Source organism: Erpetoichthys calabaricus, chromosome 5, assembly GCF_900747795.2.
Source record: "Erpetoichthys calabaricus chromosome 5, fErpCal1.3, whole genome shotgun sequence".
Lineage (NCBI taxonomy): Eukaryota > Metazoa > Chordata > Cladistia > Polypteriformes > Polypteridae > Erpetoichthys > Erpetoichthys calabaricus.
In genome coordinates this window covers 142,467,493-142,489,100 of record NC_041398.2, presented here as the reverse complement: position 1 = coordinate 142,489,100, position 21,608 = coordinate 142,467,493, and the positions used below count along the sequence as shown (strand labels likewise).

General features: G+C 38.6%; 2 protein-coding genes across 2 annotated transcripts in view; one reads left to right on the top strand and one right to left on the bottom strand.

The window, feature by feature from the left end:
* Positions 1–2,394: 2,394 nt before the first annotated feature.
* Positions 2,395–6,494, top strand: ankrd37 (ankyrin repeat domain 37). Its single transcript, XM_028802101.2, has 4 exons — positions 2,395–2,539; positions 2,757–2,909; positions 4,970–5,061; positions 5,752–6,494. Exons 1-4 carry the CDS (start codon positions 2,513–2,515, stop codon positions 5,957–5,959), a joined length of 480 nt encoding a protein of 159 aa, XP_028657934.1. The 5' UTR covers positions 2,395–2,512; the 3' UTR covers positions 5,960–6,494.
* Positions 6,392–21,608, bottom strand: part of ufsp2 (ufm1-specific peptidase 2) — a 68,699-nt gene continuing 53,482 nt past the window's right edge. Inside the window, exons 10-12 of the mRNA XM_028802100.2 lie at positions 20,492–20,568; positions 18,594–18,718; positions 6,392–6,616 (exon numbers count right to left, since the gene is read on the bottom strand). Coding sequence (XP_028657933.1) covers positions 6,530–6,616; positions 18,594–18,718; positions 20,492–20,568 — 289 coding nt within the window. The 3' untranslated portion in view covers positions 6,392–6,529. The remainder of the gene's footprint in view (positions 6,617–18,593; positions 18,719–20,491; positions 20,569–21,608) is intronic.

Genomic DNA, 21,608 nt, shown 5'->3' with positions numbered 1-21,608 from the left:
CATTAACATTAGGGACCTATAGGTAATGCGCCACCCCCACTAACTTTAAGGTTAGTATTTGTGGTGGTAGGCCAGTCTAATCATTTAAAATCCAAAAATTACGTAACTAGGGAAGGTCTGAGTCATTCCAATGAACTTCTTTACAACAATTAAAAATACCGCCTATAGGAAAATGCACTGCATGCTTCTGGTCAAAATGCAAATGTCCATTTTTCTGAACCCTTATATTCTTTTCTGTGTCATCGGAAACCAAAAGCAAGTAGAATATCAAGAAAAAAAATTACGTGTCAATTTTATGATTGCTCACATGGTGTTTACAAAGTGACTAAGTGAGATAAGGTTTGTTTAATATCTAAATGTCTGAAAAAGGATTTTTTAAAACAGATTTTTTTCAATTCATGAAAATTTTTTTTAATCCATTCTGACTGTTGAAAATGAATATATTAGTTGGTCTGAATGCTGTTTTCTTATTATGCAGATGGCTAGGTCTGGTAGACAGCTCAGATGGCAGACTCCCTTTTCGTGAGGGCTTCACCTCATGTTTTTGATGAATTGTGATGCGTATGGTGTGATGTTCTGTACAGAAGTGTGTGTTTAGGGGTGCTTTACACCCTCTGAAGTGTTGGAATAAAGTATGGCTAGATGAGTTTATATTTATACCAAATACAATTTCTACTGTTGTTCATTCATGGCTGTACCCAGTAACAGACTGCTGCCATTCACTTCTTGCCAATTAATTTGATTTACTTGGTTCTGGAAATTAAGAGACAACATACAGCAATGAACTTGTTGATGTGGCTGATGGACTGATTGATAATGGGAGTTATGCTGAAATATTAAATTTAAGGTGGGATTGCAATTACTGGGACGTATTATTTCATCTGAAGCCATGAATGAAATGTTAGAAAAAGGAATTCGGCTGACTTGAGGCTTCCAGATGATGGACAGCAACATTCTACAGGGTTATCCCAGCTTTCACTGAAGAAGGGAAGTTTGGTTGGTTTAATTGGTTGTGTGCGGGACACAAGTGTGTTTTATTTTTGGGAGGTACAGAGTAATGGGGATTGTGGAAGAGAGGTGAAAAAGAGAGTGCAGGCAGGGTGGAATGGATGGAGAAGAGTGTCAGGAGTAATTTGTGACAGACGGGTATCAGCAAGAGCGAAAGGGAAGGTCTACAGGACGGTAGTGAGACCAGCTATGTTATATGGGTTGGAGACGGTGGCACTGACCAGAAAGCAGGAGACAGAGCTGGAGGCAGCAGAGTTAAAGATGCTAAGATTTGCACTGGGTGTGACGAGGATGGATAGGAATAGAAATGAGTACATTAGAGGGACAGCTCAAGTTGGACGATTGGGAGACAAAGTCAGAGAGGCGAGATTGTGTTGGTTTGGACATGTGCAGAGGAGAGATGCTGGGTATATTGGGAGAAGGATGCTAAGGAGAGAGCTGCCAGGGAAGAGGAAAATAGGAAGGCCTAAGAGAAGGTTTATGAATGTGGTGAGAGAGGACATGGAGGTAATGGGTGTAACAAAACAAGATGCAGAGGACAGAAAGATATAGAAGAAGATGATCCGCTGTGGCAACCCCTAACAGGAGCAGCCGAAAGAGGAAGAAGATTGACTTAAAAGGTGGGGTGGCTTTAAAGAAGTCTGGGGTGTCTATGGGGATGGATGTTCTGTGTTGAGTTCCTGTTAATAAAAGTGATAGTTTAAAGGGGTATATTGTATTTGATTATTAAGGAGCATTGATAGGACCTAACCAGTGAAGAATAAAGTTGGTGGCAGCAAATGCTATTGAGAGACAGTATCTTTTTCTAATCCTTTCGGGCGATTCCAGTCATTTCAGCATGTGTATTGTGCGTTCCTCGATCTATATTCTTATCTGCTAAACCGTCACTATCCATGCTGCACTGATTCTATGGGAAGAAACTGCCCTGAAGTCCAACGTGGGATACTCGCCTGTACTGTACATCATTGTGCTCGAGTTTAGAGTAGCCAATTATCAAAATACTTGCCAGAAACGAAACATTTACAAATCTCAAGCAAATAATCCCGAGTGAATGCATTGCACCTTACGTTTTGTTTTGTGTGTGTGTGTGTGTGTGTACCAACGTACTCCAAGATGCCACCTTTGACTACGGCCAAAAGCTGCACCACATCGTCAACAATAAGTCCGTAACGTACGTGACGTTTCGCATTTTCTCCAAATGTTTACTGTTTGGGTTTACTTTTGAAAAAGACATCCCATTACCTTGCATCTGTCAATTAGCTGCAAGCACAAAGCACTGCGGACGTGTCTCATCACACGGCCAGCTGCTTGTGTACGTGCAGCCAGGAGCAGGAGGACTGCCAAGGCAGAGGTGGGGAAAGCCTACGTCATGCACCGGCTAACCAATAGCTACACGCGCTAAGTAACCCAAACAGCCGCACGAGTTTCAGTTGTGCTGGCCGAGCTATAAAGACGAGCAGAAAAAGAAACATGAAGCGGTAGTTGTGACAGCTGGGACTTCGGGATGTTTCTGTTCGAATCAGATTCACAGGTATGTTCAATATAAACTTTATAGGTTTGTCTCATACCGAACTTGTATACTGTAAACACTATTTCCCAGATTTGTCAGTCCAAGCAGTATATCATGAGTTATGTTTGAGTTAATGGAAGCGGCATTAAAACCAAGTGCAGCCAGGAATGTATGCCTTATTCTTTCTCACTCGCGTCTGATTAATGTAATGATCGTCTCGTTTTATTTTTCTTCCCAGATGGGTTACTGTAGCAGCCTGATGGAGTGCGACAACTCGGTAAACTCTCCTGGTGATCTTTTTTGTCAGACGCCTGTTCATTTGGCAGCTTCGGCTGGGGAGCCTTTTACATTGATGTGGCTTTTGAAAACCGGTGCCGATGCCAATCTGCAGGTAATGGGTCTAGCTTACTCTGTTCTGTTTGCATGCCTGTATCAATCCCAAAATTATCGGGCTTGATCATATGTGGTTGTTGGAAACTTGGGATAGAAAATATAAAGCTATATAGGCTAACTTACGTTCTGTGCAAACAATCAACACACACCACTTGCTTGTCTCTACATGTTTTCCTGCAGGACAAGTATGTGTACAGGACCTTAAGTATTTGTACAGTAACACAAGTTTAATAACGTTGGCACTATATGCCACCACAATGGATTTGAAATGAAGAAAAAATTTTATGATTGAAGTGGTGGTTTTCAGCATTAATTAAAAGGGTTTAACAGAAACATGGTATGAGGTATTCAGGAATGACTGCCATTTTGATACACAGTTCCCCTATTTTTCAGGGGCTCAATATATATATATATATATATATATATATATATATATATATATATATATATATATATATAATTTTTTTTTGTCATTTAACTAACAAGCTGTTCCATAGCCAGGTGTGAGCAGGTCCCTTATTATTTCATTAAGTATTAAGCAGGTCGAAGGTCTGCAGTTGATTCCATGCGTGGAATTTGCATTTAGAAGCTGTCCCTGTGAATTCTCAATTTGAGGTCCAAAAAGCTTGCCATGCAAGTAAAATGGGCCATCATTTGGCAGAAAAAATGAAACAAACCCTTTAGAGAGATCGCAGACACACCAGGAGTGGTCAAATCAACCATATGTTACATTCTTAAGAGAAGGAACACCCTGGTGAGATTAGCAAGACCAGAAGGCCTGGACAACCATGGAAGACAACTGTACTGGATGATCACCGAATTCTTTCCTTAGCAAAGTATAACTCACAAAATTTAGCCAAACCAGGAACACTCTCTGGAAGGTAGGTCCATCCTTGCCAAAGTCTACAATCCAGAGAAGACTTCACAAAAGTAAATGCAGAGGGTTTACCACAAGGTGCTAACAATTGGTAATCCTCAAGTTTAGGAAGGACAGATTAGCTTTTGCCAGAAAATATTTTTTCAAAAAGTATGGTTTTCGAACAGTTTTCTTTGGATAAATGAAATTAAGATCAGTATGTACCAGAATGATGGATAGAGAAGGAACATCTCATGATCAGCAGTATAAAAAAAAAATTATCTGTGAAACAGTGTGGAGGCAATGTTTTGGCAATTGGCATTTGTGACTACCAATGGAAGTGGGTCATTGGTGTTGATGTTATGACTACTGACAAAAGTTGCAGGATGATTTCTGAAGTGTACAGGTCTATACTATCTGCTCACATTCAGACAAATGCTGCAAAACGGCTAGTACAACGCTTCACAGTACAGATGGACAATGAGCCAGACTTGCAGTGGCAGCAAACCAAATGCTTTTCAGGACAAAGAAGTGGATTGTTCTTCAATGACAAAGGTCAATCTGCTGACCTCAACCCAATTGGACACTTGCTGAAGACAAAACAGAAGGCAGAAAGCCCAATGAACAAGCAGTACCTGATGACAGCAGCAGTAAAGGCCTGGCAAAGCATTAACAGGGTGGAAAACCAGCACTTGGAGATGGCCTTGGGTTCAAGACTTCAGGCAGTCATTGACTGGAAAGGATTCTCAAGTATTGAAAATGATTGTTAGTTTGAACAAATACTTTTGAGACTCTGAAAATGGGTGGACCATTTATAAAAAATGTTTTGTCTTTTCTAAATGGCTCCCACAATGTTTTTATTAAACACCTTAAATTAAAACTGCAAGTCTACACATCAATTGCATCTTGACTGCTTCATCTGAAATCTATTGTGGTGGTGCACAGAAAACTGTATCGCTGTCCAAACACTTATGGACCTAACTGTATATGCTACCTATACAAACCATTATTTCCAGGTGTGGTAGCATAAATTATTTAGGAACCTTTTGCATTAAATATTGCATTTGTCTAAATGTGTCCATAACATCCTGCATGTAATTTGGAAAAAAGTAGCAAGCATTTTAAAATTCCTAAGAGTTTGCGTTTTCTTTTAGAAATGAGTTAACTGTAAGCAGATTTTAAATGTTGTTTTTTATTTTAAGGATATTTATGGTGAAGCACCAATCCACAAAGCTGCAAAAGCTGGAAGTTTTGAGTGTCTGAGCCTGCTTGTGGCTAGTAATGCAAAGCTTGAGTAAGTATTTTATCAACGGATGCATGTAAAACATTTCTGGCATTTCGGCTTTCCTGAACTTTTTAACAGCAAATTTAGCACTACAGGTTAAAGATTATAAACAAATTTAAATTATTGGAGTATCATTTTTGGTATTGCTGTTCGCCGAATACTTGAAGCACGATTGGTTTCAGTTCTGATGCCCACTATCTTTTAAATTAAATCTAAAAAATGTTTTGCAGCCAATTCTTAATTATTTTAACATTATGTTAAGCAATCGCTATGTAATGCACGCTAGTAGAGCACATTTATGTTTTGATTGGTAGTTAAACAAGGTCTAGGATGCAGGAGTATACTTTTTTCCATTTTCATATAAAGAGTACAAAACATTAAGGTGAATATTGAAATACAAACATTTACAGCTCCAACACAAATTTTAAAAGGAAATACTGTAGAAATGGTACAACTTTACTGTACAGCATCAAGTTAGGCAACTTGTGATGAAGAAGTGTATTCATTTTACAAGGGGTACACTGTAGTCAATTTTTGTTTAGACATAACCTTCCATGATAAGTTAAATTTTTTTTTTTTTATCTGTCTGGCTAAATTAATGGCTTTGCCATTTAATTTAGAAATCAAGCGGATTTGATTTTTCACGGAATTACTAAACATGTTTATCCTTTTTTTTTTTTTCTTTTTTTTTTTTTTCAGCTTATGCAATCATGATGGTCAGATGGCAGAAGACCTTGCCTTTTCTTGTGGATTCTCCAAATGTGCTGCATTTCTGGCAGCTGTTAAGGAGGCTCGGATGTTGAAACTTTGTGGAGAACTGCTGTTCTCTCCACAGAACACAAAAGACAATCCCCTGAAACGGTCACATGGACCACAAGAAAACTCGGGCTGTAAGCGGACAAAATGAGAAGTGAATAATACAGATGCTGCCACCTGACATGAGAGCTGGAATCCATGCTTTTAAATGTTTGCTTCCATCCATTTATTTTGAAAAGGTGATAAGACTTCCAACATTGGGAGTTAATTTCCTTTCCAATGATTTTCCACATCTGTCACCCTTGTGGCGTCATTGAGGGAAGAATTCACATTTGATGTGTGAAGAACATTACATAGGAGTGGAGGGGCTATACTGTGGTGTGGCTGGCTCCATGGGTGGGTTTTTTTTTTCTTTTCAGTGAAAAGATCGTTCAAGCTGTTGTTCTTCCAAGAAGAAATTAATAAAAATGTTTACATAATTTATGCCTGTATTAACCTGCTGTTTTCACAGGTTAAAGCTGATTGATTTAGTGAAAATTGAAAGGCAACATTCCTCTTGAAACAAAATATCCCATAATCATTGATTAATATTGTACTATATGGAAAACCTTTTCATGTGTACAGTTTACAATAATTCGGTGTTTTAAATTGCCTGAGTTTACAATAAAACGTTTATTTATTTTTAATGTTTTTGCATTTTGTAAATTTCAACATACAGTTTTTATACAACTTTTGGTCTCTGAGGCATACATAAGTTGTAGTATGCATTCTGGTCCCAAAAATTTGATGCTTTCCATCCACACCAACCCTGCAAGGAAAAGAAGGAAAAAACAAAAGTCATTCAAAACCACAAATAACTACAGCTTGAACTTATACAAGCTTCTCTAAAACATCTATACACAAGTATTGTCTTGTTCCTTTCTTTATTCTAGCCTGGCTCTTAATGTGTGTGTGTGTGTGTGTGTGTGTGACCTCTTACTGCTCTCTACAGCTCACTGTCATTCTCATCTGCCTCAGAGTGGCTGTAAATACAAAAAGCAGAAAATAACTAGAATTTATAATGATTAAATCTAGGTCAGTACTTGTGTACTATACATAAACAAGTCTGTTATGTCAAGTGCTCTGAATGTAGGAAGTTGGACCTAAAATTACACATGATGGACACAGTGGCACTGTCATCCTGTGTTTTTTATTTATTTATTTTTTTTGACTTGGCATGTGAAATTCCAGCAGGAGCTCCACACCGGAACTGCAGCATGAAATTGTTTAGTAAAGCCCTGCTAGGGAATCCATTCCAGGGAATTCGGGAATCCTGCATGTCCTTCCTGGGAATGACACAGTGCACGGGCATCTCACATGTGAACTACTGCAATATGTTGACACCAATAAAAGACTAACCTTAACTACAAGCAGTTCATGCTGTCATATAAGTACATGTATCTAGTTAGTTGCGGTAATAAGAGCATAGAAAGCACAACGTGTCAAGCGTGCGGTCGTCCAGACGAGAGCGCACCTTTGTGCAGAGTACGCCAGCTGCTGAGAAAGCACGCTCTGCCTCCACTGAAGTAGGCAGCACAGTCATCAGATACTGATACACTTGTTCTAAACAATGCCCGCGCTTGCCATTGCTCTGAAACACCGCCGTTTCAGCTTTTACTGATACATCCAGTTTCTTGTCATCATTCTGTGATGGCAAGTTTCTTGGCACAGATAATGCGGATGCAACAGACTGATGCATTGCAATTTCAAGTTGCTGTTCAAAGCTGTTGTCTGATGAAGTGCAAGTTGCAGCAATGGTGCCACCTTAATTATTTTCAACTATAACTGTTATTTCTTGATCGATTTTTATACTTTTACATACTATATATGCGAGCTTGGCCGTTCCCGTTCAGCTGGGAATTCCAGCAGTTTCATTCCCGGGAATGAGAAACGTCCGGATTCCCTAAGCCCCGCTCACACTTCACACTTCCAGTGATTTTCAGTTGTAACCATCATTTACATAATCTTAATGAGTCATGGCAGTCATGTTGTGCAACATCCCTAGTGACTCAAGGTGGTGTGCAACTCGCCATGACAAAATTATACCTTAAGTAATTGGGCTAGGCCTATGTGTATGTGAGCGTTGACAACCAGTGAACGCTCACTTGGAACGATAACAAGAATGCAAGGAAAGAAGTAAAGTGGGTGTTTCATTCTGTGCAGACAGAGAAGAGGCTCACTTTTCTGAAGCCCCTGTGTTTACTGTATCACTAAAGAATGGACAAAGAAAAAAAATATCACATTTGCCACATTTGGAAAATACTTCTGCTGTCATTGGCCTTGTATGACAGCATGTTGATAGGTTGTCAAAATTCAGCAAACTGGAAATACTTTGAAAGTTTGCAGCTGTGCTGTGCTGAGATGTAATGTAATCTGTCATTCTCTGCAGCGCCTAATCATGGAATTTGACATCCTCAAGGCAACAAGATCCAGTAATTGAAGTCAATTAAATTTGAAATGCACTCCCACTCAAAGACATGTAGCGTGCTGCCGGTCTAAATTAAGATTACTTTCTCTGTGGAACTGCTATAGCAGGTCTTTCTCTCTAGAACGCAGCATTTGGATTGCCCCTTATGATAAGGCAATTTCAATCACAATCAAATTATACTTTTGCAAGCATATCTGAGATACTACGGACAGCAAGGAGAATTACTGTAAGTCACTCTTACCAACTGTGATAAGCAGACCTGTGCACCAATTATCAAACAAATGTTAGGCCTTTGTGCATCCAAGAAACCAAAACAAGCTTTCTTTATAAGCCAGTGTTATCACAATCTGTCTGCTTCAGCTCAGTTTCTGTTTCCTGTTACTGACCTTCTATTTCCTAGGGTGTGGCCTGGAGCAAAAGCTGCAGGACATGCTCTTTTACTCAGAAAAAGGAAATCAGCATTGGAATACAGGTCCCATATAGAGTCCAACCTCTCTAAATGATAGTGAGACACACAAGCATGACAGACTGTACACAAAAGCAACAAATTTGACTTGCTGAAGAAAAAGACTTAACTGATCACTGATTTTCAGCATATTTATTTTGTGTTAGAAGATAACTACAAAAAATCTCAAAGAATGTACTATTAACTGCAGTACTGCACAAGGTGTGACCAAAAGGATTAGACCTGGAAAGAAAAGGAAAGCTCAGTGTGCCAGTTAAGTCTCTCCCTGGGCCTTGAAAACATAAGGACAAAGCAATATCTACATCCCATAAGACAACAAGAGCCAGACAAAAGGCTAAGTATTACTACTGCTTTGTAGTCATGATTCCACATAACTTGTAAATCCAGTGGCTAGGGTAAAGGCAGTGAACATACGGACATATGTTCTTCTATTTGTTGGTGTTCCATCACAAATACAACTGACATTCTAACAAAGTGTTGTGGTGCAATAGTCGGAGTGTCTGCCTAGAAGACTGGTCTGGTTATTTTCTATTTGGAGCTTGCATGTTCCTCATGTGTCCTCATGGTTTGTTTTTCCTTTGAGTGCTTAGGTTTTTTTTCCCATGTCCCAAAAATGTGTGTGTGTTGAAACAATTTGTGACTCTAAAGTTGTTTGGACTTCATTACTGCCTTTTACTCAATGCTGCTGTGATCGGCTCCGGCTCACAGTGACCCTGAATTAGATGAAAAGGTTTAGGAAATGGAAGAGATCGACGAATTAACAATCTATCCAACATCTGACACATTAAACTTTACGGGGGAAATAAGTTTTTGTCCATTTTAAAGCAAGATGTGATCTAATGTGTTCCGCCCACATAAATCACATTAAGAAACTTTCTTACTTTCACCTCCGTAACATATCCCGTGTTCGCTCCTTCCTCTCCTTCTCTAATGCTGAGAAACTTGTCCATGCTTTTATCACATCCCGCATCGATTATTGTAATTCCCTACTGGCAGGTGCCCCTTCTAATCTTATATCACAGCTCCAGCTTATTCAAAACTCAGCTGCAAGAGTCCTTACTCGGACCAGCAGCAGCGAGCACATCACACCCATCCTGCTCCATCTCCACTGGCTCCCTGTGTCCTACAGAATCGAATATAAAATCCTACTAATAACCTACAAAGCTTTAAATAACCTTGCACCAAACTACATCAGTGACCTTCTCCATCACTATGTGCCTGCTCGCCCACTAAGGTCCTCTGATTCTGGTAATCTTGTTGTGCCCCTCACTAATCTACACTCTATGGGTGACAGGGCTTTCAGACTCTGGAATGACCTACCAAAATTAATCAGGTCAGCTGACTCCATGAATTCTTTTAAAAAACAACTCAAAACTCATCTGTTCAGGAAGGCTTTTAGCTCTACTTGACTTCATTACCTTTCTCTCAGTTTACTTCTCTGTCAAGATGCTAATATAACTTGTATGTGTGCGCGAGACCATCAATTATGCTGTCTGTTTTTTTTTTCAGAATTTACTGTCTTAATCGTCTTTGTTTATTTATCTGGTTTGTACAATGCTATATACTGTATATTCTGCCGTTCTTTATTTATTCTGTAAGTGCCTTGAGCATGGGAAAGGCGCTATATAAATAAAATGTATTATTATTATTATTATTATTAATGTATAAAAACTGCATGTTTAACTATCTCTTTATTAATAGCAATAAAAGAAAACTGCATCAGAACACAATGTGAAATGAAACTGGCACAAGAATACAGTCAATCCATAGATTTGTCTGACGAATGTCCTACCTGAGTTTCTAGATGTTAGGCATGTTATGTAACCAAGTGATTGGAGCTGCCAGGCTATGGTTTAGTTGAAGTGATTTCTAATTGAGTAATGTGACAGTTGATTGCAGGTAGTTTGCAGATAACAAAACCAAAGAACTGGTCATTGAGATTTCACCACACCAAAGAGTCTCAAGGAGTGCATATGGGGGTGGTTCACATCAATGCCAGGCTGGAGTGGTCTTTTAACAAAGTGGAAACACAGGGAGATTCACTCGAAAGAGGCCCGGAATATTCTGTTGTAACTCCTGTTAGGATGAAGAAAACTGAACCAAAACTATACGCTATATCCCTTGACGTACCGTATGTGTTATCGTTTGCATTACATACAATACTGGAATTGTTTTCCGTTTTCTAACAGACACATTTTGACATGGCGCTCTGTGTTCCTGAATGTATCAGCAAGCGTCTCGGGGAGGGAATAGCAGCAATTTCACGTTGGATGTTTTACTTCAAATCTTCTACAGTGTGAGGCTTGTTCCGATCAGACTTTTCCTTTGAGCATACCCCAAAGGAAGAAGTCTGGTGGTGTCAGATCCAGCAAACCATGGTGGCCAAAGCCCCTTTGAAATGACCATGCTCTTTACTGATGTGTGACACGTTGCTCCATCTTGCTGGAAGTAACCTTCCGTTAACTCACGATCATCCAGTTGATTCTGACATCACTTAAATGAATTGGTGACCCAATAGGTTCGCCGTTTGTTTGTGCTAATGCAATCTTTTTTTGATTCTTTCAAATTTTACTACTTTCATAATCTGCAACTTGCTCTGCATGTGTATCGCGCCAACGTTTTTGAACGTCTTTATGAAGTCTTTTATTTCTGACCCCGATCGGACCTACGAGGTTTTCAATTCTACTTGGTCCGGGCTGATTATTACTTTCCTTATTTTCGGAATTTGGACGTAGATGCTCTTTCTTCTTCACTTAGTCGTTGACGTGCCATCTACAGCGTATAAAATTTTTAAGAGCTGGGAGAACATGAATTGTGTCTGCCAAAAGCATTCCAACAACTGAGAGGTTAGATGTCCGTGATCTTGTTTTATAATAATAATAATAATAATAATTCCTTACATTTATATAGCGCTTTTCTCAGTACTCAAAGCGCTATCCACACAGGGAGGAACCGGGAAGCGAACCCACAATCTTCCACGGTCTCCTTATCCCATTATAGTTCCCATTATATGATCCCATTATAGTTTATCACAGACACAACATCACATAATATTTAAAGCTGCTCAACCTTTCCACAACATCCCCACCAATGGAGATGGCAATGTGGTCAACTTTCTGAAATCTGTGATAGATCCTCAGTTTTACTGACATTAAGGATGAGATTCTTGTCCTGGTACCACTGAGTCAGCAGGTACACCTCTTCTCTATACAGTAAGTAGTCCCATCACTGTTGGTGATCAGGCCTGAGATGGTAGTAACATTAGCAGATTTAATGATGGATTAGGGCTGTGTTTGGCTGTGCGTTCACTGCTGAACGAGGAGTACAGAAAGAGGCTCAGCACAATACCTTGTGGAGTGCTTGTGTTGAGGGTCAACATGGGAGATGTGATGCTACCAATCTGCAAATACTGGGGTCAAATGGTTAGAAGAGCAAGTTGTTCAAGCAAAATTTATTTTTAAAAAGTTTGTTAAATGCTTGATTACTCAGGCCGACATTTTCTCTCACTTCTGCTTTTGACCTTCTGTAAGTTATTTAACTTTTAAAATTAGATTAATTTAAAAAGGGTGATCAAAACATTTTGAATCTGATCGTGAAAGGTGAATTCTGTGGCTCTGATATAGGGACAGAAAGTGGATTTCACTTGGACATCAATGGACATGTTGGTGAAGGGAACAGAGGAGACAAGGAGGTGATGGGTAGGTATAGTGTCAAGGAGAGGAATGAAGAAGGTCAGATGATAGTGGATTTTGCGAAAAGGATGGACATGGCTGTGGTGAATAGGCATTTTAAGAAGAGGGAGGAACATAGGTTTACGTACAAGAGTGGAGGAAGATGCACACAGGTTGATTACATCCTATGCAGAAGAGTTGATCTGAAGAAGACTGAAGACTGTAAAGTGGTGGCAGGGGAAAGTGTAGTTAAGCAGCATAGGATGGTGGTCTGTAGAATGATGTTGGAGATCAAGAAAAGGAAGAGAACGAGGACAGAGCCAAGGATCAAATGGTGGAAGTTGAAAAAAGGAAGACTGGAAGGTTGAGTTTAGGGACGAGGTGAGATGGGCACTGGGTGGCAGTGAAGAGTTACAAGACAGCTGGGAAACTACAGCAGATGTAGTAAGCGTGACAGCAAGAAGGGTGCTTGGCATGACATCTGGACAGAGGAAGGAGGAAAAAATAACCTGGTGGTGGAATGGGGAAGTACAGGAAAGTATACAGAGGAAGAGGATGGCAAGGAAGAAGTGGGATAGTCAGAGAGATGCAGAAAGTAGACAAGAGTACAAGGAAATAAGGCACAAGGTGAAGAAATTGGTAGCGAAGACTAAAGAAAAGGTGTATGATGAGTTGTATGAGAGGTTGGACACGAAGGAGGGAGAAAAGGACCTGTACCAAATGGCTAGACGGGGGACCAAGCTGGGATTGATGTGCAGCAGGTTAGGGTGATAAAGGATAAAGATGGAAACATACTCACAAGCGTACTCACAAGCAAGGAGAGTGTGTTGAGCAGATGGAAAGAGTACTTTGAGAGGCTGATGAATGAAGAGAACGAGAGAGAGAGAAGAGGTTGGATGATGTGGAGATAGTGAATCAGGAAGTGCAACGGATTAGCTAGGAGGAAATAAAGACAGCTATGAAGAGGATGAAAAATGGAAAGGCTGTTGGTCCAGATGACATACCTGTGGAAGCATGGAGGTGTTTAGAAGTTTAGAGAAGGCCAGAAGGAGTTGCATTGCGTCTTTTTGGACCTGGAGAAAGCATATGACAGGGTACCTCGAGAGGAGCTGTGGTATTATATGAAGATGTCAGAAGTGGCAGAGAAGTATGTAAAAATTGTACAGGATATGTACGAGGGAAGTGTGACAATGGTGAGGTCTGCTGTAGGAGTGACAGATGCATTCAATGTGGAGGTGGGATTACATCAGGGATCGGCTCTGAGCCCTTTCTTATTTGCAATGGTGATGGTCAGGTTGACAGATGAGATTAAACAGGACTCCCTGTGGACTATAATGTTTGATGATGACATTGCAATCTGTACCGATAGTAGGGAGCAGGTTGAGGAGACCCTGGAGAGGTGGAGATATGTTCCAGAGAGGAGAGGAATGAAGGTCAGTAGAAATAACACATAATACGTGTGTGTAAATGAGAGGGAGGTCAGTTGAATGGTAAGGATGCAAGGAGTAGAGTTGGCGAAGGTGGATGAGTTTAAATACTTGGGATCAACAGTACAGAGTAATGGGGATTGTGGAAGAGAGGTGAAAAGGACAGTGCAGACGGGTATCAGCAAGAGTGAAAGGGAAGGTCAGCTATGTTATGGGTTGGAGACGGTGGCACTGACCAGAAAACAGGAGACAGAGCTGGAGGTAGCAAAATTAAAGATGCTAAGATTTGCATTGGGTGTGATGAGGATGAAGAAATGAGTACATTAGAGGGTCAGTTCAAGTTGGAAGGTTGGGAGATAAAGTCAGAGAGGCGAGATTGAGTTGGTTTGGACATGTGCAGAGGAGAGATGCTGAGTATATTGGGAGAAGGATGCTAAGGATAGAGTTGCCAGGGAAGATGAAAAGAGGAAGGCCTAAGCAAAAGTTTATGGATGTGGTGAGAGAGGACATGCAGATGATGGGTGTAACAGAACAAGATACAGAGGACAGAAAGATATGGAAGAAGATGATATGCTGTGGGAACCCCTAACGGGAGCAGCCAAAAGAAGTAGAAGAATTTGAGCAGAGTAGAAAAGCTTTGTGGGCTTGGTTGCTAGTTAGCCAAGAATAATGTAGATCCATCTGACATTATGTGTGTAAGCATACCCTATAGTGGACTGTCACCTTGCCCAGGGCTAGCTCCTCCCATGTGTCCAGTGCTACTGAAATAAACTCCTGCTACTCTGGGGTTTACTATTGGGTGAAACAGGTTATAAAAAGAGATGAATAAATGAATCAATATAACAGATAACTGCAATATTCAAACACTGTTTATTGTCCAACATGAGAGGGGTGCAGTAGTACAGTGTTTAGCATTGCTAATCCATATCTCCTTGACACTAGGTTCAGATTCTAATCACTGTCTGTGACGCTGATGCAGCATAGTACAGATACTGGGGCAAGATTCTCATGAAGCTTTAGGTATGAACTGCAATGAGCAATATGCCAGTGAGTTTACAACAGGAAAAAAAAAATTACTTTAACAAGGTTTTTGGGCTTGCCATCAGGTTGTTTGTTTCATTTTTTTTTTTTTGGATGTTCCGCAGTTTGTTTTGGATTCAAGCCACATGTGTAATATTACACTTTTACCGACCAGTGTTTTAAAGGTGGCGCCAAAGCTAAATGCAGACACAGGTCGAAAGACAGCTATAGGAGGAGTCCAGGTTGGATTAGTACTGTACGTGTACTGTAATGTTTCCGTTTGTATCTTAGTAACCTCGAGGTTAGGTATAAATGTTTTTGCTGTTTAGTGTTTTATTATGTGTATTTTGTTGTTGGATATTTTGATTTTTACTTGAAGTGTAGGATTTTCCTGGCAGGCCTGAAATGGTATCTCCCTATGTTTAAGCAAGCCGACCCTGGGAATGGAGTAGTCTTTATAAGTACAGTTGTGGCCGCAAGAGGGGGAACGATCGTTCAGAGAGATTTGAGAAGAAGGGTTAGGTGGTGCGAGGCACGCCAGACTAAGAGGTGCCTGGTGGATGAGCTGCTGGTTGATGTAAAGGAGTGGGTTAGGCTCCCGAGGACCAAAAACGGCTCCTGAGACTTTTATTTTTTGAGGAGTTGTATTTTTGACATGGACTGAAACAGAGTCCAGTTTTGTTTTATTTTAAGGCCGCTGGTGCCCTTACATGGACTACAATTGACTGTATATAAATTAGGGTAAGAGCCTCTGTGTTTTACAATTTCTATTTTTCGTCTTTCCTTTTTTTCATAATTAGATTTGTTTTGTCACAGGATTATTACATCAGCAACTGTTTTTTTTCCTCTTCTCTATCTCTAAGTTACCTTTTTTTTAACATCTGCCTCTCTTGTGCCTCTCTTGCTATCCCTTCAGTCCTGGTCGGTCTCAAACTAATAGCAGGCCATCTGCTTTAGTAGACGGCTTGTGATACTGTCCAAGTCAACATTACATATCCATTCCATGTATGCATGATGTCCTGGCTTTCCTTTCTCATCCCTAAAATGCAGGTGTTAGATTAGTAATAACTCTAAACTGGGCAGATGTGAATGAGCATGCCCTGTAATGGACTAGCTCCTGATACTGGGTTCATTTGGACCTTGCACTCAGTAATGATGTAATAAACTCTGGCTATCTGTAACCTTGAAGGTTAACAAATTTATAAAATGATTGGGTGGCTTAATTGCTCACTGGAACTGAAGGATCAAAATTAATCCTATGTAAAAGAGCTGCTACCTAAGAACTGTATATACTTATCAATAATAGACTGGAACACCACCAGACATTGCAAATCTATTAAACTGAAAACTACAGATACTAATTCTTAAAGTTTTAGAATGTTTCTGGTTTCTGCTAATTACAGTAGATTATTGGATGTAAAATCCCTTGTCATTAATTGCAACAAATCAGGCATGCATCAAGAAATTAATATATTTCAAACTACAGGGCTGTGCTGGACTACCATTTCCTTATTTAGCCTCCCACCTGCACTCTAAAGGCTCTTTCTACTCCCATCTGTTTTAGCACAAAAACCAATTTCACTTTCTCCTGTTTCCACCAGTAGGACATAAAATACATCCCACACTGCAAAGTATTAAGTCGGCTCCCACAGGAATGCATGCCTGTAAGCATAAAATTGATTGATGAATAAATTCAACAAAACCTTTGTGATATAGTCAGATATCCTGATAAATAAAAAACACTTCTTTTAGGTCACTTGACACTTTTCGATTTGTTTTGAAAAACAGTTTAATTCATCTTTTGACAGCATTTTGTGAGTGATGATTCAGACCCGAGATGTCTGACTTATGACTATTGTGCAATAAAATGTGCAAACATCTATCACAACTAGCAAATAGCAGCAGACTTTCTTTCTCTATGGGTATTTTATTGGATTTGAAATACTCATTTTAAGAGCTTTTTCAAGACTAGCAATACTCTTTTCAACTGCCTCATATGACCACTCGGTTTCATTCTAATCTAGGTTTAGTGTTCAGTGCAAGAGGTGTGTGTCCTTTGTGTGCTATGTCAGCACATACTGCCTAAAACAACAAGCTATAGCTTAAAATCATTAATTCAGATTTATAGAGGTTTTAATAAAACAAAAAACTGAAAAGGGTATACTGAAATTATTTTAGTCCACATCTTAGTCCTTCAACACCCTATCCTGCCCACATTATTTAAAATTACATTTAGTGCCGTGCTATAAAGAATTAAGTCAGGTTGCTCAGGATTATAGTGGAAATAAAGGTCAGTAAACCAACTACTTGGACAGGATATAAAAAGGTTGTGCTTTTATATGAATATACGAACATATAAGCCAACATGGTGTTGGTAAATTCTCTGACAAATTTGGGAAGCTTCTGTATTAAGATTTTAATGTTAGTTATTTATAAACAACAAATCCTTACTTTCTCCATGTGCTCACTAAGATTCAAAATACAGTGGAACCTCTAGATACGAGTTTAATTCGTTCCAGCACTGAGCTTGTATAGCGAATTTCTCGTATCTAGAACAAACTTCCCCATTGAAAATAATAGAAATCCAGTTAATCCGTTCCGCACCCCAAATATATTAACATAAAAATCAATTTTCCTAACAAATAACACTGATAAATTATATATACTGTAGTCTACCTTTAATAAATAACACTGGTAAATAATATAACTGATTATTAAAAGAATCAAAACAGGTGTCCAAAGTGCAGTAGAGCATTCAATAAATGTTTAAATAAATAATCCTTAAAACAGTTGTGAAGTGGAGGTTTAAAATACACAAGAATAACAATCCTTTAACACGAGGTTAAAACGTCAAAAGGATGCAGTCTTTAAAATACAGACGACAATCCCCGGTGCTTCTTCTCTGTTAGCGTCTCACCTGCGGGCTCTGCAACAGGCGAGACACTCTTAATGCAGCTGACCTTCTCTACACCGTCCTGCTTCAGCTGTTTGGCTCGCCTGTTCAGCTACACGCGAGCCTGCTCGCGCGCTCTCTCTCTCTCTCTCTCTCTCTCTCTCTCTTCTTCTCCCCTTAACCGGCTCGCGCTTCTCTATATATGCGGGGAGGACATGGCAGCTGCAGCCCATCAGCCACAGGAACAATCATGGATGTGGGCAGTTTCCCACCTGTGCACTTAAGTGAGAAACGCAGACACCGCAGATCGCGGCTCGCAACTGCTACCACGCCCCCTCGCTAAGCTGAGAGCTATACCCACAGCCTGGCTCGTGGCTCGTTACGCGAGCCAATGCTCGCATTTAGATCAGAAATTTTCGCTCATACTTTCCTCGTATTTTGAATTTCTCGTATACAGAGGTGATCGTATCTCGAGGTTCCACTGTATTGCTTTTTAAGGCAAAAAAATTACTTTACATTAAAAAGTGAAAATATACATAGTAAATAATAATTGTGCATTATTGTTAGTGACTTACAAGAGTGCTATTGGTATAGGTTTTACATGACTCACATACAGCTGTCAGTGTAATAAGAACCCTTAACAAAGTAAAAAAAAAAAACAATAAATAACAGCAACTACTGGGTGATAGATACAGGAATAATTTCTCATTATAAACTTTAGTGGTCCTACTTGGGGGAATTCACTATACATAATAAATACAGGTATACATATACAGAACATGTCAGTTGTCCTACAGTTAAAGAAAATTGTGTAAGATTTTTGAAAAAAAATATGCCTTACCTTATCAAGAATAGTATTAAGATCTTCTGCACCTGTGTAATGAGGGTCTAAAATCAGGTACTTTATCTGTCCTGTAGTTTCACTCCATGCAACACCCAAAATTGTATGAGCCAATACTCCACCACCTAGCAGAAAATAAATACAGTATTACATATAATGAAAGATTCTGAGATTACAAAAGACATTTAAAAATAAATTTTAATGAGATTTAAGTTCATATTGCAATACAAAATATTCTCAGTAAAACATTCCAAAAAAGAAACTAAAAATGCATCAAATTATAATCACTTCAGAACAAGAAGATAAAAAGATCTACATTTGCATCAGCGAACAATAGAACAGAACTGTTACACTTAATTTCATTCACAAATGACTCATTCTCAAACCTGCCCATTGGTGATCTCAATCAAAGGAATATAAGTATTCCACTAATGGGGTCTAGTAATCCATCAATACCATTTTGTGACAACTGTTACTGAAACAGAGTGTTCAGTGAACATTAAGCTAATACAGAGTACCGTATAAATAAGATTATGTACAACAATTGTCATTGAAAGTATACAAGAACAAAATAATATTATGTACAATCATTGTCATTGAAACTTATAACTTTTTTAAAAGAATGAATATTTAAATAATACATATTACCTTTAAAAATAACTATTGCAAATTATCTTACTATTTAGCCAATAACAGATATAATAGGAACTACAATTAAAAAATAACTAACTGCAACCTAACTGCAACTCTTGGAAATTGAAATAAATATCTGTTTAAACTAAGTTTTCACATGACAGAGGCTGGTTTAGGTTCTTTTTAAAAAACAATAACATACGAGATAAATCTGTTGAAGCTACACTAAAGCTAAAAAGCCCTTCACTGACTACACTGTTTCACAGTGCCAACATAAGCCTTCTTGCAAAAGTAGCCAAGAATGAGAATCAGACTATATTACTTGCCCAGGAGTTAATATCATTATCTGATCTTGGGATTTTAGGTTAGTAGGTATGCGAACACTTCAAGCTCAACTTGAAGTTTATTGTCATGTGTACATAGTAGAATGAAGTTCTAACAGTGATGGCAATAAAGTATCAACAAAAGACGTGCTCACGAATGTTTGCACTGTATGTGCATATTATCGATACTTTCTCTTTTGTTTGGCTGCAATGCATCTGTAAAGCATGCTGTGTTTATGACTGTTGCTTCACAAATGCAGGTAAAGACTTATAACGAAGGAGACACAGTCCTTCACAAAAACAGTAATCTATGCACATGCAAAATGATTTAAATAGGCTTTGGTCTGCTATTTTCTCATACTTTATCAGCTTGTGCTACTGTCAGAAACTGATAGATTTACCCTAGGGAAAAAAAAAAAAAAAAAAGATTTTTTTTGTTGTTGTTGAGAAGTATCATCAATTGCATGTGCATCAGTAGTGTCAGAGACATGCAGATATTGAGAGGTCATTTTGTCAATTAGGCTGTTATATTTAAGTGACACAGAGTCTTTACAAATGAAATAGCTGAATATAGTAAAGATTGCATTATGATATTCTTTAAGTATTTACTTCTAATTATCATTATTTATTACTATAAAATTCAAACATTTAAAACCACAAATAGATTTAATCTAAAAAAGACAACTTAGCTGGTCTTTAAATTGCTAGTGTTACCAGTTGAATAAAATCAGCACCTCCCCTCAATATTTCAGTAAACCATAAATTACTTTTTGCAGTGTTGATTGCTTTGTTTTTTTATTTTGTAATGTGACATGCTTGGTGAGTCACTCCAACTAGTTTGCCACAGGCTAACAGCTTGAACCTTGGATTTAAAAAATGAATATGTAAACATATAAAATATCCTGTTTTACTTTAAAAGTAGCAAACAATCTAATATCTTACCTATCATAACTGGTGTTCCCTCAGTGCTGAAATGATTTGCTAATTCTCTCCCTTTAGATGCTAATTCAGAACCTTGGCTGTACAAAAAAAAAAAAAACATAATCACTTATATAAATAAATATATTAAAAAAATGCACACTGAGATCCAAAATGCAAAAATATATCACATTTGTGCTTTGTGTGTTTTAATTTAGTTTTGAGATTCTTAGTTTTTTTTCTCTCTTTTTTGACTTTTCAATTTGTTTTTTGTGTTTTTCTATTTAATCCAGCAGACTGCATTTTAAGGCCACCATAGCATTTAACACCTCAGGTTTTATTCACTGCACCCAAACATAAACAGGTGAGTGGTGGTTATAGGACAGAAAATGACATAAATCAAAAAAGCACTGAAATCTGATCATGTTTCTAAAATGTTCTTGCAATCCAAGTCACACCTTTTAATTTGCATACAAAGTCATGCTTGCATTACTAAATATTACAAACTATTTTTGGGAACATGTGAAAAGAATGAATTGCCAGTTTAATAAGTTATTCCAGAGTTTCATCCAGCTTTCCATTCATTTTTTATAAGTGAGTCAGTCCAGAGCCACTGGGAGCCCCAACCTATCCCGGCAGCACCGGACAAAAGGCAAGAAACAGTTATGAATGGGTTCAACCAGTCTACTGCAGGACACACTGACATAGAGAACAATTCTTTTTCACAGGCTGCCAGTTTAGAGATGCTAAGTAACTCAACACCCTAAAACACTGAAAGGTAACTCTAAAACATTTAACTAATATTTTTTCACATGAAGATAAAGATCATTTTAGTTTTTTCTATGATGATTGAAGAAATATTGCTAGAGGCGGGGATTCCAATCTGACAATATCTTCTACATCTGAGCAGCATTGCTACCTGAATGTGCAGATCCAACTATTCACTAACATTACCATCTATTAAGAATATTATGAGAAACATGTCTGCAAATAGTTTGCAGGGCTAGGATGTACATAATAGACCAAGGTGGGTTTAAGATAGCAGGCATTCTGATTCCTCATTTTATTGGATAACAGGACAGGGAATGGCACCTTCTCTTTTTAACTCATAGCTGCATTAAGGAATACTTTGGTAAACTGT

Excerpts from the sequence above, each read along its gene's own strand:
- ankrd37 (XM_028802101.2), top strand. The coding sequence starts at position 2,513 with ATGTTTCTGTTCGAATCAGATTCACAG. Across the intron at positions 2,540-2,756 it reads TGTTCGAATCAGATTCACAG|ATGGGTTACTGTAGCAGCCT; the intron begins GTATGTTCAATA and ends TTTTCTTCCCAG. Across the intron at positions 5,062-5,751 it reads GCTAGTAATGCAAAGCTTGA|CTTATGCAATCATGATGGTC; the intron begins GTAAGTATTTTA and ends TTTTTTTTTCAG.